Genomic DNA, 18,036 nt, shown 5'->3' on the forward strand with positions numbered 1-18,036 from the left:
ATTGACTGCTTCAGAAGTTGATGTCTCATGACCCACACGAAAAAATAGTAAAAAAAAAGTACATTTTTTATCAGATATCTTGATTAAAATCCTCACTTTGAGAATTATTTTTTAAAAAATATAAAGCATTTAATCAGTAAAAATCTATTTATCTCTGACAGGACTTTCCTAGTATTAACTTCATGCTGAAATCTGTTTCTGATTAATTGTCAGCACATACCCAATTATTGTCCTTGGTTTGATGAACTTTTTGGGTTTGCATTGTAAATTTAGCCTACCAACTTCACTTTATTGACTGTAAACTGCTTCAACAACCAGTCAACCATGCCTAGTCAACAATAATAATAATAATCCTTATTTTTGAAGTCTGTTGTCCCAGAGTGATCACACGCTGGATCCTGTTGCTAATGAAAAAAGAAATGTAAAGGTATTATCTGATTTGACAAGTGCATCTGCCACAAAATCTGGCCAAATGTTCTTCCTTCAGGAACAGTATTTTGCTTAATTGAGTAGTTTTTTGGATTTTTTTCTGGAGTTTTATGTATTTTTCTATTACCAGTGCTACTTGTTATTATGTGGTAAAGAAAATCTAGAAGAAACTAATTTTGTTCATCTTTTGAACGTCTGTGTTTCTGTTGATGTTGAAAGGAATTTGCATTTACAGGAATTTGTTTACAAAGGAATTTTTTGTATGCAGCTTATTTCAGGTGAGCTTGGAAGAGGGCAAGCTTGTGCCTTATTTGCTTAGAGGCATGTATTTATATCCCATATAAAGGAATACAAGGAATCTTTGATAGCTACACCCTTGTGACATGACAACATATGCCATGAATTTTGAAAATATGAAAAGCATTCTCTAAGATTTTTAAAAGAAAAACAAATGGCAAGTACAATATATGGTTTTTACAGTGTAGTTGAAAAACAGCAGAAATTCAGTAGAACATGAAATGTCACCTCTGGGCTTATTCATTATATAAATAATTTATAGCAATAATAATTGTGTCATTTAATTGACACAGTTAATTTTTGAGTATATGTCTCTGCCCTGGAAAATGAAAAGTAGGCTGCTTCTTAATTACATACTAGTTATGAGGCTATGGCCCATGACTAATAGAGAATGTTATCTGGCTGTCAGGAGTATTCTCAAAGAAGTGTATTTAGTATGATGTGTGACCTGAGTTCAGTCTTACAAACTGAACAGTAAGTGGTTCAGAAGCTACAGCATTTCCTACCAACTGAAAACACTAATCTGATTTAGAAAAATCATTCCATCTATTGATCTCTGATCTCTCTCACAGAAGGTAGAGATGGATGTTTTTCAAAAGAAAGATCTTTAAGTAGCATGATATGATGAAGGATGGTTACTTAGTAATAAACCTTTCAGAGTAACTGCTTCTTTTAAAACTCTATTTCTTATTTCTTTACTGACCTAGTAATTATAATTCTTTAATTTAACCACAAAAGTATCTCCGTTGTCAGTATTAGAATCATCAGATCCAATCTGGCTTCTAAAGTTGTTCTAGTTGCAGTTACGGAGAAATACTCTATTGCATTGTGTTCTATCCTTAGCTGGAAGGATTAATACATCTTTACATTGAACTCTATTTTGTTGGTTTGTTTTGGACAAAGTTTTACTCCAAGACTCAAATCTTTTTCTTTAATACTGGAAACATTGTCTCTTCTTATTAAAGTCATCACTTGTATTCCAAAGGAGATCTGACTTCCCATAAAATAAAAAAAAAATTAGAAAAACAATTTTTTTTTGTTCTCGTAGACCAGTATAATGGCAATGGGATGTAATTCAGAGCACATCTTCATCATTTAGATGACTGTTTACTCTAGATCATATTCATGTGTCTTTTATGACTTCAGACTTTCCTGTATGTTTGACACTGGTTGTTTGTCTACAGACATCTGGTCCTCAAGGATCATTGAAGGATGGCGCCAGGAGCTCTCTTCAGAAAAGCTTCAGGGTCCTTAATGAAGCCAGGATGTTAGAAAATGATATTAAAGGTATGTGCAGTATATGGCTTTCAGACCTATTAAGTAGGACAAAAAACCATTGTGAAACTGCCATGCTTTCAGTATAAGAAACCAGATCAGTAGGAAAAACGTATAATTCATTATCTGATTTGTAATTGAGCAATAGTGAAAAAGATTCTTCTTTTCTATGTCCAGTCATTATGCAGGAATGCTTGTCCTCTCTGTCCATATTCTTGCACAGGAAGGCTGACGAGGATGAAATTTTGGTCTTCTCTTCCTAACTACAGTAAGGGCAAGAGTAAGTGGGGAGAGGAGGGGAGATGGATATACTGATTCTGGTTTGCCCTAAAAGTAGCACAAAAATGAACCCAATATTAAACTTTTATTCTTCTTAATACAAAGCAGGGTTTGCAATGCTAGTCAGAGATACCATGTCTTGAGGAAATCTGTGAGGTTTTGCTTGAAAATGGAAGCATGGGAGGTCAAGCGAAGCTGTTTGGCAGACTAATGTGTGAGAATTGCTAAGCATTTTCTTTAAATAAAAAAGACAACAACAAAAAAACCCCAAAACTATAAACTTCTTTGTTCCTAAAGCACCAATACATGTCTAAATGCAGGTTATGTCATAAGGTTTGTTGATTCCAAACCAAATACTTCAGTTTCCTAGTGAAAAATAAGACATCTGTAATTTCTCTTCAATATTTTCCACTGGGAAAAAAAATAAGGTTTTTGAACTGTGATGTTCAGTGAGATCTAAAAGCTGGTAATTCAGGTCAGACCATATGTATGATGTCCTTAATATTTTCTCATCAGTAAATGAGAGTGTGACTGATGAATGGCATGGTGTGAGGAGGTAGGACAGTAGTCAGTATGGATAGATAGGAGGTCTTACCTGTATGAATGCATAGGCAGCTGCAGAAATGCAAAATGGTGAGCATTTGTCTGCATAGCACTTCTCTAGAGCAAGAGAAAAGAGAAGCATGGATCATGTGTGGGTGGGGGTGAAAAAGGCAGATGTCCCAGAGGAATGCACTCTTTCAAAAACACATGAAACAATCCTCTCACTCTGTTCAGGGCTTCTAGTGCTTCAGCTGAGTTACTAGCTACAGTCTTGGGCACTGAACTTCCTGGGGGTTGAGGTAGTTTCCAGAGTCCTGAAGACACTGTGAAGACTAACTGGTGACCTACCAGAAAAGAGATGAGGAGAAAGATTGAAATAATGCAGATTTATTGACTGAAAGACAAATAATTGAGGGGATCTAATATTCTTCAGTTACATCAAGGTTTTTCCAAAGAAGATGAGACTAACATATCTTAAATGCACTGATACAGATCACATATTAGGAAAATCTTCTTTGTAATTAAAATACAGAGTACTGGGATTTATTACTGAGAAGATTAGGGAGGTATAACCTTTGAAAATCATTGAAAACATCTTAAATGACCATCAGTGAGAAATGGCTGTTGGTCAAGAGAAAAATGATCTTTGGACAAACATTTGTTCAGATACTATGATTCAATGATCTGATCATTGCAACCAAAAGCAGTTTATTTCTTGGGTCTTTATCCAGATAGATTGTTTTATAGGTTCTCTAAGAAAATACCTATTGCAGCACTAATGAAGCATCTATTTAGCATTACTCAATAATTCTTTCTCCACAGCACTCTTAGGAAGAAATTGAAAAACTAATTAATTTTGGCTACACCTGAGGGGAAATAAGTATGATACAATTATCCACTTTCAAGTAGGCCAACACAAAGTTTCACATATATGCCTTTGTGAAAAATGTTAAATATTACTGCTTTAATTACTTTTTGGTTTTACATATAACAAAGAAAGCAATTTAGGAACATACAGTGTTTGTGCCACTGGTGTACTAAAGTCTGAGAGGAGGATCAGTTAACTGTGTCCTCTGCACAATTCTTTGAAAGTCCTTCATCTCAATACTGAGTCCAGGCAGAATAAGTTCAATTTTGTGGTTTATTTCAAGTTAATGCCCTGTAATCCCCTCCCTTTAGTAATCTAAGAGTTTGGTGTGTGTATATTTTGAGAAGCTTACGCCCAGTCACTGTAGGTTTCGAAGAAATCTTTTATACTAGATGCATTATAGTTCAGTCTGGTTAATTGGCTGAAGTATAATAGTGTTTAACCTGGAATTAACCTCAAGAATGAAAAAAATGTAACACTTGAAAACCTCATGAGAAAGCAGATTTAGGACTTTAAAGAAATAAAAGTGAGGAGAAAAAATAGCTATGATACGATATTTTTTGCTCATCGTGGGATCTGAAAATCAAGCTGAACTTTTTTGCCGGTTTTGGGGGTTTTTTTGTTTCATGCATCAGAACTAGAAAAATCACACATAGTAAATATTCAAGGTCGAGTTTTAAACTTGTCACCAATGATGCCTGAAGCTTTTCTGTCCTGCTAGCTCAGTTAAAATACTTTTTATTAGAAAAAAAGACATATTTTTATAACAAACCCCTGTCTTTCAGGTTTTTACATACAAAATTTTGTTTGGCCTCCTGGGAGGTACATTAAGAAGAACATAGAGCAAAAGGGATGAAATCCATGCAGCTTTTGGCTATTACTACACTTACATTTAGTTTTGGCAGCTCTAGGATTTCCAATCATAGAAGTAGTTAAAAACTAAACATAATGTTTAGTAAGGTCATAAAACATAATGTTTCATAAGGTCATTAATTGCGTTTCACTGTCATACACTGTTTGAAAGTGAAAAATATCATTAATTTCTTGTAGCAGATCTGAGAAAAAAAATGCATCTGAGTTACTAGTAAATCTTGGACATGTATTTAGAGTCTTCTTTATTGCAACTGACAGATCCAGTACAAGTTTAGGGCTGGATGAACATATTTCAGGAAATACAGAAAATCCCAAAATATGAGGAGAGGCCAGTGTACATTTTCAGTAGCATAGCTGAAGTAGGAAAAATAGGGATGCTTTCTGGAATGCAAACTGCTGCAGTTTGGCATGGCTGGTTTGTAGGAAACACTAAAATGACTGTGCTGCCTCTTTTCTGCGAAAGCATTCGTCTGAGCAGACTGGACACCACAGAGGGGAGTCCGTATCTCTATGGGCTCCCCAGGCCAGTATAATGGTGTAGCCATGTGTTCCACATAGTGCAGTGCCCTGTTTTCAAGGGCAAAATAGAACAATATCTCTGCTTTGGATGTATGTGAATTCCATAGGTCCACAAGGCCGTTCAGTTTAACCCTGAGACAAGATATATTACAACTTCAATAAGGCATTGCTTGAGAGAATTTTGAAAAAAAATTATAGTATTCTCTTGTTGTACCAGTGAGAATTTAAGTTGATTACAGTTTCGTACTTCAGAAGCAAAGGTCTAAAGACTCTAAAGATTCATAAAGCAAACCTAATGCAAGCAGGCAGCAGTGCATAAAAGGCACATATTAGATCTTTGTCTATTTTCTTGCCCCAAACTGAAGGGTAATGAGGTGGAGCTTTCTTAATGCTCTCTGATATGTCTTAGGTTTAAAGGCCTTCATAAAGACAAACATTCTGAACTTGAACAGTACATCTTTTTGCATCTAATAAAACATGGTCATGCTCCACAGCTTGACCCATGGAGATCAGTTAACATTGTGCCCAGAATACAGATGTGTAAGAATAAAATGCAATGACAGATTTCTATTCCCCACCCTGCTTTTGCACAAAGTGGTGATATTATTAGTATTGCGAATAACATAGAATACATGTTGTTAGTATTCATAATTCCTTCTGGATGTCTTGATGTTCCCATGATAGAAAGTGAGAGTTCAGTGTCAAGCTAGTAGTAAGGTATTTTCTTAGAAATCCCATAAAGCCACCGTGTTCAGAGTCTCAGCTGGAAGTGCAGAATGCCTAATGGGCACTCTGTAAAGATTTGGTAGGCGGAAGTAATCACTAGTTTAAAATTTCTCTGTCTGCACTACAGGTAGTACATTAGTTAAAGTAATGAAGACACATAAGCCGCTCAACTAATATACTCTCCTAAAATCGAGGCTGGGCTGTGATAGAGGTGGGAGTGTTTTCTTCCTATATTATGACATTCCCCTGATTTGTGTCCAATTTCTTGAGTTACAAAACGGCTGTTAATCATGAAAATGTTTTATATTACCACCAAAGACTGCTGAAACAGTCCTTACAAAGCAAACCTTCTGACAGAAGCTATTAAAATGTAGATTAGTAATTTCTCTCTCAGTGGGGCTAGGAGTTGGAAAGAATAACCTTGGTGGGAGAAGCGAAATCAGTACGTAGTCCTTAGGCTAAGAAGGAGTTTTGAAATTTTGGCTACAAGTGAGTAAATGCTGCTGCCTCCTAGCTGCGTTCTCACTGTGCCTTGAGGGATTTTTCAGTTTGCCAGAAGCAATTTTTCTTCCTTATAATTTTGAATTTAATGTTTTTAAAATATACTTGCCCCAGTGCAGATTTGAGACTATATACAGACTGTCAAAACTGATCAATGGGAAGTGAAAATAAGATGTATAAACTCCTCATCAGCTGGAGACTGCTGTCAGGTGGCTCCTGAAATTCTGCTCATATAATTTCTTTTGCTGAAGAATTGACAACTTGAGGGGGACTTATCTTGTCTGACAACACATGAATATTTTTAGCTAAAACATTTTGCAGCTGATAGGCAACGTATCCAGCTGATAGTTCCCTTGTTTGTATATACTTCTCTGCTTTGTATTTCTGCTGACTTAGCATGTTGCATTCACCAAATTATTTCAGTCAGTGCTGAAAGTAGTCTTTTTAAAAGTTAAACATCATTAGCTGCATTTCTGCTGTTAGATTTCTTTCCCCTGTTTGTTCCTAATGCCAAGTCTTGGTTTAGGATAAAAATTTTGCCTTGTGCCCCATCTTCCTCTTTACAGGATGAGACTGTGGGGAGCAAGAATGCTATTTGGAAGAAGTAGTGCAAAGATAACAGAGATGCGGGTAATGGTCAGATCATTTGTGCAGTTTCCAGTCAGTAAAAACAGCCACATTTTCTGCTTCTCGGTAGAGTTCAACTTTTATTCAGATTTTGGGATACATGCATTCGGTAGCACAGCCTTATAATACCTTTTTGAACACTTCCACATGGAAAAACTGCTTTTTTTCATACTATCAGAAGATATCTATTTCCACTATGTTCCATTATATAGGTGCTGGTGGCATATCACCAGTGTCACCTATGTATGTGATCTACAGCAGCTTGTAAAAACTTGTCCCTTGTAAGAGTAGATCACTGAGTACAAACAATAAGTAACTAAATCCTTAAGTCCATCTTAACATGAAATAGATGTGTGCAGGTTTGGATTTTTTTTCATTTAGCTCACTTCAGTTTATTGACTCAGAGAAAGAAAGGATGATGTTTTATCCTATAATACTCTGTTTAATATAAACAGGAGTTGAAAATCTTTGTCCATGTTAACTAAGACAGAAAACTTAAAGGCCCATACATGCAAAGTCCTTCAGGTTCCTGCTTAAACTTTAAGGTTGAATTTCAGCAATGCATTACTAGTTTTGCTGGCTTGAACAATAAATGGTGCATTTATTGGCATCCTGTGCCACCTCTGCAGAACTAATCAAGTGGAAACAATATTGAGATAATTTTTTCAGGATAGTCCTCAACCTACGCTCTAATGTGAATTGACAGGGCCTGAGATCTTGCAGTGCGGACCTACCAATCTCTTCCAAGTCAGATAAGATCTGTAGTTTAGAAAAAACAGATTGTAGCTGCCTATATTTTGACGAGCCTCAATGATTAATTGATGGATCTCAGGCTTTCAAATCATAGCTCCAACATTTTTCATAAATGCTAATTATTAAAAGATAGGGAAAAGCTGATGTGAAGTCAGTTCAGTTTGTGATTCATACAGAAAATTAGTTTAGTGCTTAGTAAAGAGGCCATTTGGATTACAGTATGAGAAGTTACTTCAAAATAAAACTTCATCTTAATATCACTGAGCAAAATGAACAATTTCCTTGAAAAGCTGACATGGGACATAGTATCTCCTCACTTCTCTTTGTTTAAGAGCCTCCCTATGGACACTTATTTATGGCTTTATTATTGTAGTTAAAAAAGAGCAAAACAAAACCACACAGTTAAAATGTATTTGAGGAATTAAAAGAAAAACTATTAGACAGGTATTTCAGGAGTTCTAGAGAAACTTCCCTCATTAAATTCCAGGTTGCTGCTATGGTTACAGAGCTGAAAGAGAAACCTGGAAATATGATTTTTCAGAAATATAACTTGGGGATAATTAGCATGTTGGATCTGGCAGAGTAAAGAGGAGAAAAAGAGATAATTTAAAAATATGCTACAAAGTTAGAGCACCCCCACCATAAATGAATCAAACTTCTCAGAAATATTGACACTTTATTAACATTAACATCCCACCAGAGACAACAAGGAATTATCAGACAGACCATAATTTCAGAATTAAATGGAGGAAATTAAAACAATTTTGTCAGTATTATTACTTAACAAGAAATTAACTCAGATAAGATCTCAGGGCATGCAAGACCAGTCTCATGAGTTCATCCTGGTTTAACAATATCACATTACCAGTAGCCTGGTTTAGCAGTGGGGACAAAACCTGTCATTTTTAAAATAAAGTTGTTTTTCAGAAGAAGAGTGTTCTTATAATTTCTGTGCTTCTTTCCAACTTTATTCTAGTGTTGACTGGGCCGCTTACACAAATGTGCTATTCCTATGCAGGACATTTTGCAAGAGTGAAGGCACTCCTGCAGTACTGTGTGTTGCTCTAATTTAAATAATTCTAACAGATTTCTTCCTGAATGACATTTCAAAAGGCATAACAACAAAAGTATAGTTCTCATTTAAATTCTATGTACTATTTCAATCTTGCTATGGCCTTGGAAAATTTAATTAGTGATTTTTTGTAAGCTATAAAAAATTTGTTTGATTTTTCTCTTTACAAATTGTTTCTTGCACATATAGTTTTAAGAAATCGTACATTTTTAGAATCTGTGGAATATGAGTAACAATTCCTCAGTTTAATTTACTATTCTGTTTTTTCTCCCACAAAAGGTTTACAGCCCTGGTGATGTTGGTTGGGTTGGAATATCAGTGATACATCTAATTATTGTCCCTTATTAAAAAGAGTGGCTTTTTATTTTGGCAAGCAAATGCCTGTAATTCACCACTAGACCTCATCTCCAGTATATTTTCCTATCCCAGTATCTATTTGTACAAGTATCTGAAAACTAGGTGTTTGTTTTCCATAACCTGTCACATATCAGAAGATCACAGTTATAGTTTTTATCCTGAACTCCTTTTCTACATATTATTCTCCTCTTCTGGCTATCAGTCTCAGTGATGGTGAATTAGTTTCCCAGTGGGATATGCCTTTAAAGTAAGAAATTACCAGTTATCAGTTCCAAGGAGTTTCATATTGATAGGAAGAAATTGTGAAAAATGTCCCCTGTGATAGTAGTTTAAACATTGACTACCAGTTTTTGTGCCAAACTTACTTCTGAATTTTGGAATAATGTCTGTTTCAATAGCTATAAAGCTTAGCTGGAACCTCATTTTTGAGAGTTTGAAAAATTATTCCTATGCTGGATACTGTTCAAAAGAGCCTCCATGAGTTTTTTTCAGAGCAACTGATGAAGAATAGGAACTTGTGAAGAACATCAGTTTCAGCCGTAATGTACCAAATATGATACACTTGTGCCTTTGATTTCTACCAGTTCTTCGATTTGAACAAATTTTAGCTAAGAATGTTATTTACTAGACAGGCATTTTCCCTAAAAATTTACTGTGTTTATTTCATAATAACCTGTTGTTAGTGTGTTCTTCTCATATTGATGATCAGTGCCAAAGTGATCTTGTGTTTTCCTCAGATGTTTTGTCAACATTGATTATATTTGAGAAAATCCAGGAGAATTATGCTGTGGCCAAATTGCAGCAGCAAGTTGACTAATCATGCTTGCCTCTTTCACACTGAATTCAACTCATTCAACTCAGACAAACACCCTAAGTTAGTAGCTTAATCTAAGAATCAGAACTGTGACTAACAGCACAGTTGTTGAATCCATCAGTGGCTCATTGTGTGAATTTCCCTAAATCATAACATCTGTGGTTGTAGTTCTTCCTTTCCTCTGCACAACTCTTGATAAATATACAACAATACAAGAAACTTAAGTATTTACATACCACGGAAGTAGGGAACTTAAAGAAACAGAGGTTGATTAGTGAACCCTACAGGTTCTATTGGACTTACTTATTTACACAACATAATATCTCAATGAAAAATTGCTTGCTTGTTATGCATTTTAAATTATATGCAAAGAAAAGGTAGTGGAAACAAAGAATTAAAACCTCTGTATCATATGGACCTTTTACAGAAAATGAGGACAATCTGGACAGCATGCAGAACAGGCTGAAAGATGCTGATGAGAAGAATTCCATTCTCCTGAAAGCTTTGAATGAAACCTTCGGAAAGCTGTCAGCCCTTCCTAACGGTAAGTTGAAAAAGTCTTGTAACACTTGACTCACCTCTGCTCTTTGTTTGTTTTTTCATCACTTAACATCTGTCTTATCAGTCTTTGCCTGTGTCCATCCTGTGACTACTTTAACCATTGACTGTTGTTATAAGATAAAGATGAGCAATGTGAGAGAGAAAACTGAACTGAAAATGGTTATGTGGTATCAGTTTGAATTTTGACATGGTAAAAGGTACCATGCTCTGCAGTTTGCAAAGGTTTCTGAAACAAAATAATTATATCAGAGTATGATATACACTCTGAGACAAAAAGTCTTTTGTTTATATGTGAAAAGTCTTTTTATGAAATTACTGTTTAAAGAACCCTTGTGATTTCATCAGTGCAATTTAACCCAAGAAGAATAAGACTTACGGACTTTACAGAAAAAGCAGAGTGAAATTTGCCGGGGTTTGTCTTACCCTTCTACCACACTCTCAACATTTCCAGTCATTGTTTGGTGTTGTATATCTTTTATAGCATGTAAAATGCTAAACTGGAACATGCCTTCTTTAAAGGACTCTGAAGTGATCTCATATTATGACCCTGCCCCTAAAGGTGGGGTAAATGAGACTGAGTAACCAGTGTTTGTGTATATGTATGTATGGTAGGTTTATTTTAGAACAATTTGTTTGCAATGGAAAGGAAGTATGTGGTCATTTTGGTTATTAACTGTAGAAATATAACTATGTGAAAGTATAAAAATATCACTTAAGGAAATATATAAGGAAAATAAATAAAGAGAAAGAAAATATAAGAGTAGACAAAGGAGAGGAAAGATCACCACCTGCAGATTCAGCAATGAGACTTGGTCGTTGCAATTTAGATATCTTAGTTGAAGTGATGGTCACAGTCTTCATCCACCTGGGCTTGGGGAAGCCTCACACAATATAAAGTTCAATGGGATAATATACATTCAGGTTCAGGTGGGAACCCCCAGATACCTTCCCGCGGTGGGGGGAAGTTTTACATTGTTGGATGCAACACAGTGGATCCCATACAGTCCTCTGGTGGAAGGCCCCAGAAAGGAGTCAGAGGTCTTTGGTGGTTTATGACTCCTTCTAAGACACAACAGCTGCCCTCTCACACCAGCATAATTGAGACAGTTATGCCCTTTCAGAAGGGATAAATACTGTCAGGCCTACATAAGAAGATTCTGATACCTACCCTGGGGAAGGGGAATTTTAGACCTGAGACAGTTGTGTAAGGGAGGACATTGGCATGATAAAAAGCATTATCCCACCTTGAGGGATTTGCCTCTTATTGGCATTATCTGGCTCAAAAACCAGCTTCTTGCTAAACAAAGTTTGGTTTATTGTGATTATCTTCTGGTGATGGGTGTGCACCCCCACTGCACCTGGGCTGTTTTTATGCAAGTCAGAGGTTTCACCAACACCTACCCAAAAACTCTCCTTCTTCATTAGCATTTAAGTTTCTGTCTCTCACGTGTGCACATTTGTCATTCCATATAGACATTTTTTAAAAAGAAAATGCAATACTCTTTAAAATCCCAGAGTCCTGGGATGTTACCTACATTGTGTTGTGATAACAAGAGACAGGGAGCTACAATGCAGATTCATTATAATGGAGAGTGAATGATAAAACGAATGTTTTAGCAAATAAAAAGGTTTTAATCAATGTATTCTGCTATGACCTTTCCCTCCAAGAAGCACTTTATAAACTGAAGTTATGCCTTAAGAAAAGCCTCTAAAGAAAATCTATATTCGGGCTGGTTTCCGATGGTCGGGAAGGTTTAGACTGCAAGTAAAACCTTGACATGATAAATGATTTACTATTTATCTTGTGCATTTTTGTGGCTTTAAGATTCCAACTAACTGAAAAGTTTTGATTTAGATTTAGTAATCCTTGAAATCAGTCATTCACAAAACAAATTGTTTAATATTTTGTGCTTATCATATACCATTTCTTCAGTTTTAGTCACAGATATTGACATGAGTGTTTGTCTTCTTGTGCACAGATAGATGTCTCAGTCAAACAAAATGGACATCTAAGGCCTGTTAATGTTGGGACACAGCTTACTAAATATGAAACAAGTAAAAGAAATTTTAAATATGCAATCATAAGCAATGTATTAAACTCTTGGCAGATTGGAGTTACAGGATGCTTGCTCTTGGCACAAGGACTCTCATCAAAACAGGCTGATTTATGTTAAGAATGAAATTCAGAGCAAATAAATTGCTTGGATAAGAAAATGCAGTAAATTTGTTGTCCAACAGGAAAGCCATCAATGAAGAAGGGAGAAGAAATAACGCTGTGATATATTTTGTTCGAGGATTCAAGGAAGCAGAGAACAGCTTAAACTAATAATTCTTGTGTCCATCCTATACTAATAGTCAAATAAAAGCATAAAGATTAGAATGGGATGGACAGGTAGATCACATGTGGGACAAGAACCCACATGTGCAGGAATGGCATAATTTAATGAGTTGCTGAAAAAAAATTGTGTGGCAGTAGGGGGGAGTAACACAGGAACTCCCAACTTTCAGTCAGCCAGAACGGTGCATGACCTCTAATAATGTTGCCAAAAGGAACTACTTAGATATGATGAAAAAAGGAAGTGCAAAAAGGCAATCAGAGCGCTCTCTCTTTTTTTTTTTTCATGTGGCAGGACTGGAAAAGATAATGGTTTATGGAAAGTTCAGTTGTATTTCTGAGGTGCTATTGTATTTTGTGGGCATTTCAGAGCCAAAACTTCAGAAAAAAGGATTAAGTTGGTGGAGCATAGATATATCTTTACTCAAAAAGAAGTAGTAGGGTTCACATAACTCTCCAGTATGTAGGATAAACCCACCAATTATCTATAGCATTAGGAAGCATTACATGCTCCCCAGGACACAGACTTGACCACATCAGATGTTCCACAAAAGGAAAACAACCTGCCTAGGAGAAAATTTGGAAACCTATGCTGTTGATCCATCGAAATGGAGAAAATGTCTGTGTTTCCCAGGTCTTCACACAGTCACAGAATCAGCAATGTGCAAACTGCTTCAAGGAAATGTTGCTATAAACTAACTCTTATCAGCTCTCTCTTAGAAACTGAATGAAATCACAAACATCCTGTGCCTTCTCCACTATTGCAACACAGTGTTAACATCACAGGCTACCACAGGAAGCCCCAGTCAATATGACAAGGGGCACTATCATGGTTATTTCAGAGTTGTCCAAACTTCTGAGCTGCAAACTGAAATTTTTGTATGACTAAGGGACAAGAAGATACCTTGGAGTGCACAAGAGGAAAGCAACTCCAAGAGCAGTTTCACAGGAAGCATGTGGCCAAACAGGATCCTGCAGGCTCCCATGACTCCACTGAGGTGTGGTGATAGGGTGGGAATTCACATCAGTTCCCTTTCAAGCTGAAGCATCCACCACAACATCTTCTGCCTGTTCACTTCCTCACATCTATAGGGATTTAGAAAATTTTGTAGCTCCCTAGCCAAGCACAACGTGCGCTGCTGGCTCATCACATGAGTATTCCCAGCATGGCAACAGCACCGGAGCTGTGTGATAAGTTTTAAAGCAATCCTATTTACATAGGATCTGAATAAGTACCTACTTGAATACCTAGCTGTCTGTTTTATCATTTATCAATAACAGAATCAAAACCATTCAACTTGAGAGTTTTCACCTCAAAGACAGAACATTGGTTTCCATTTTTCAGGCAGAGAGGTGGGGCAGTCACCAAGGATGTCTATGGGTGTATGTGATTAACTAAGTCTGTGTGCCCCTGATAGGTAAAAATATTTGTCACAATTTTTCAAAATTTTGCCTGTAGTTAGATTTCTGTACTCTATACATCAGAAGATTGAAAGTCCTATTTCTAGGTATAAAATATTATATATGGCACTTGGTCAGAGGTTAACTAATGAGTCAACAGCAACAACAAAATTGCACACAAATTTACCGGCTAAAAACTATTTGTTATTTGCATACAAATGAGGCTGGAGCCTTTTCTCTTCTTCACATGCAACTGATGTCTCAAAAGACATAAAGGGCTAGATTCTGCAATTAAAACTTAAAACTAACTATGTCTTACTATGACCGAAATAGGTCTCAAAGAACTACATAACACAATTTAAGATGGTAGAACTTTGACATAACTTTATTCTTAAGATATGCAAAAGAAACTTCTGTACTCATCATTTCATTATTCTTTTCTACCTACAGATACAGCTGTAAAGGTGCAGGCAGCCAAAGACAAAGCAAGACAAGCCAACGACACTGCAAATGACGTCCTGGCCCAAATTAAAGACCTCAATCAGAATCTCCTGGGCTTGAGAAACAACTACAGTAAACTTACAGATGATGTAGCCAAAACAAATGCTGTTCTGAAGGATCCTATCAAGAACAGTAAGATCTTTTTTGGGTTGTTTGGTGGTGTTTTTTTCAGTTTGTGGTTTTCATTTTGTATCTCAAAATGAAACAGACACCCTCCAGCATTCCACTTATATAGCATTATTACAGTATGCTGGGATAAAAGGAATCTCTATCGCTTCTGCTTTCTGAACTTCTTATACAAAAAGGGACCAACTTTAACAAGTCTGTGATTCTGTGAAAAGAATTTTACAGTACCAGTGCTAGTAGCTGGAAGAAAAGCTAATGTCAGAAGATGAAAATGTAATGGATAGATTTGTTCTGCAGCCTACTTTTAAAGTATTTAAGAGGTGAATAATCAAAGATACTGACTGGCAATTCACTGCCTGATTCAAGCAAAATACCCTACACTAAACCTGTCTTCAGTCAATCAGATAATCAGTCCCTGGAGAAATGCATGCCTTCTTTCATATATGTTACTATTTTTGGAAGAACACTGAAAGCACTTTAGAAGAAAGAAAGAAAGAAAGGAGATTCTGGGAATAGGCTTTTGTCTGCTTTTTTTATTTCTTTCCCCACCATGGCTTCTGTTATCAAATGTGACAATGACTAGCATTTTCACTTTGGTTATGATGGATAAAAATGAATTCTAAATTATAACACATTTTATGTTAAATTGCTAGACCATATTCTATAGGACTATACAGCCAGGGCTGACCACAAAACCAGAGTGTGTAGAAAATTACTGAAGGACTAATTTCTTAGCTACCCTGAGCTCCCAAGATTATTGTCAGCTTGATAAAACTGGGCACACTAAAAACATACAGTTTAGGAGGTTATTCTCATTCTGTGGACAAGTATCCTCTTCCAATTGATGCTGTACTAGTGAAAGAAGTTGATCCCAACAGCTGTTTGTCACTGCTTACCTATTGCACCATCCTTGATCACCTGAGATACATGTGTGAGCCCCAGTACGATTCCCATTGGGCAATTCAATCTATACAAGTTTAGACAATATGAAAAGTAGTTATTGATTGAAAAAGTGTGATTAGATTATGGCAGGTTATGGAACAAACAGATCTAAAAGGTCTAAGATGTATGTCTATCAGACCTTCTGATACATTCATGTAATATTGTATTACTGACCTATTGTTGGGTAGTGAGAAACAACTGAGAAGCAGCCTTGAAGCAGAGATTTCTTGGCACTGCTGCATCTAGACTAAGACTAAGCCATCTGTCCTAGCTCAAGTATTCTGAGCCTATGGGTACATTAGCATTCGAAAATGTTCTCCAGAAATGCCATTCTCCAACTGTTAATGGATACTCAGATTACAGAATGAGTAATGTAGAGTAAACCATTCCAGGTGTATAAAGTGAGTATGTTAGCACATTCTAAAGTAGACATACCCTCTCTTCTATGTCAAAATTCAGGCCCTGAATTCTCATTTTGTAGATATGCAAAATATAAACAAAAAAAAGTTTTATATAGACTTGTCCTGTCCTTTATTTTACTTTACATTTCTGTTTAGATCTTCAAAACATTCTCTTACGTTATGTTCTGTTTTTTCTCTTTTCTTTGTCTCCATATCTTGCCTGCAGAAATCTGTACGTACGTTTTTCTTACTTGCAGCTTTTAGTGTGCATTTTCCAGTAAATGATGATTCAATGCTTACCACCAAAACTTCTGCATGGTGCTCTATGTTTCACTTTCATTGAAACAGCTAAATAGTTACTTTTTTGAAAACTTTGAGATAAAGTGACTTGGCAGCTAATTTAAGTTGAAACCTTAAAAAGCATCTTGAATGTTTGGTAGGAGTGTTTCGGTGACTATCCAAAAAACTAGTTACACAGATTTTATTGCTTTATTTAAGCATTGTTTTTATTGCTGTGACTATTATTTTCACATAATATACATTCTTCTTGTAAATGTTTGTTTGTCCCTTTCAGTGTCATCCACAAAAGCCACACCCTCATGCTAGCCAACTGTTGCAAGCTTAGATCTTCTGCTGAATTGTCAAAAAAAGGGCATTATTCACTAGTTTTATGTTGAGAGGCAAAAAAGTAATTTGAAACTTAAAGAAAAAAAGAGGCAAAAATATCCTTGTAAGATTATGAAGTGCTCCTCTAAAAAAGAACATCTGCAGTTTACTGCCACTATTTTTAAATCTGCTTTCAGTACACATACAGAATCTTAAGCTTGTGACTGGAATAAATTCTTTTTCTACTTGCCCATTATAGTTCAATAATTAATGTCAAGTTAATTCTAACCCTGTTTCAGAAATTACTAACAGAAACTAACCAGTTTTCATAACGTAGCATTTTTCCTCAAATTTTGCGTTTATTAAAAAAAGGCAAATATTTAATTCATAAATGTATTTTGCTGCAGAAAATGTTTTTCATTTATCATACTGATGTGAAGCATAGTTACATCTTCAAAATTCTGCTTTAACACCTGTTTTTTATACTCTTGCTATTTTAACTTGATTCTAACTATTCTGGAATTATCTTATTCTGTTTAGGTAGCTTCCTGGTCTGTGTGTTCCCCATAGTAGCATATACAATCACCTGAGCATTGTGTATGCAGAATTTTCTTAGGTTTTATTTTTGCAATGTGTTGTTCTTGGACACTATTCTCTAAAACTCTGCCTTATTCTTTCTTATGAAGTTGCTGATGCAGATTCCAGTATTAAAACCCTAGAAAAGGAAGCAGATCGCCTGTTAGATAAAATCAAGCCAATCAAAGAACTTCAGGATAACTTAGGGAAAAATATTTCTCAGATAAAAGAACTGATAAACCAAGCTCGGAAGCAAGCCAATTCGGTAAGTCAAAAAAATAATGTTTTGAGTATTGAAGGGATTTTTTTCTTCTTTTTTATTCCTTTTCCACAGCATGAACCCTTCCTAATTTTAAACAAAGTAGAGAGAGAAAAATAATGGTGTCTAATTTCTTGGATAAAAAGAGAATATTCAGATGACTTTCACTCTGTGTCTTGTTTCTTAATTTAAAACATGCACTTGTTAAATGAATGGCATCTATAGGAATATATCTGAAAAGGTTATTATTTAAGTACTATAGATGATAGCACAGCAGAAAAGTCACAATATGACTGGGGTTTTAGTGAAAACAAAAATGATTGGGTTTTTTTTTTGTTTCAGCACTGATACTAAGCCCCAGATTTCATTTCATAGAACTTACATTACTCAAGAAT

The 18,036-nt window shown here is 35.8% G+C and overlaps 1 protein-coding gene across 1 annotated transcript in view; it reads left to right on the forward strand.

Moving 5' to 3' along the window:
- The window catches only part of LAMA2 (laminin subunit alpha 2), a 369,190-nt gene that overhangs the window by 301,522 nt on the left and 49,632 nt on the right, over window positions 1–18,036 (forward strand). The window contains exons 41-44 of the mRNA XM_071549053.1: window positions 1,911–2,013; window positions 10,361–10,477; window positions 14,681–14,863; window positions 17,493–17,647. Coding sequence (XP_071405154.1) covers window positions 1,911–2,013; window positions 10,361–10,477; window positions 14,681–14,863; window positions 17,493–17,647 — 558 coding nt within the window. The remainder of the gene's footprint in view (window positions 1–1,910; window positions 2,014–10,360; window positions 10,478–14,680; window positions 14,864–17,492; window positions 17,648–18,036) is intronic.

The sequence above is a fragment of the Pithys albifrons genome, chromosome 2 (genome assembly GCF_047495875.1).
Source record: "Pithys albifrons albifrons isolate INPA30051 chromosome 2, PitAlb_v1, whole genome shotgun sequence".
Classification (NCBI taxonomy): Eukaryota; Metazoa; Chordata; class Aves; order Passeriformes; family Thamnophilidae; genus Pithys; species Pithys albifrons.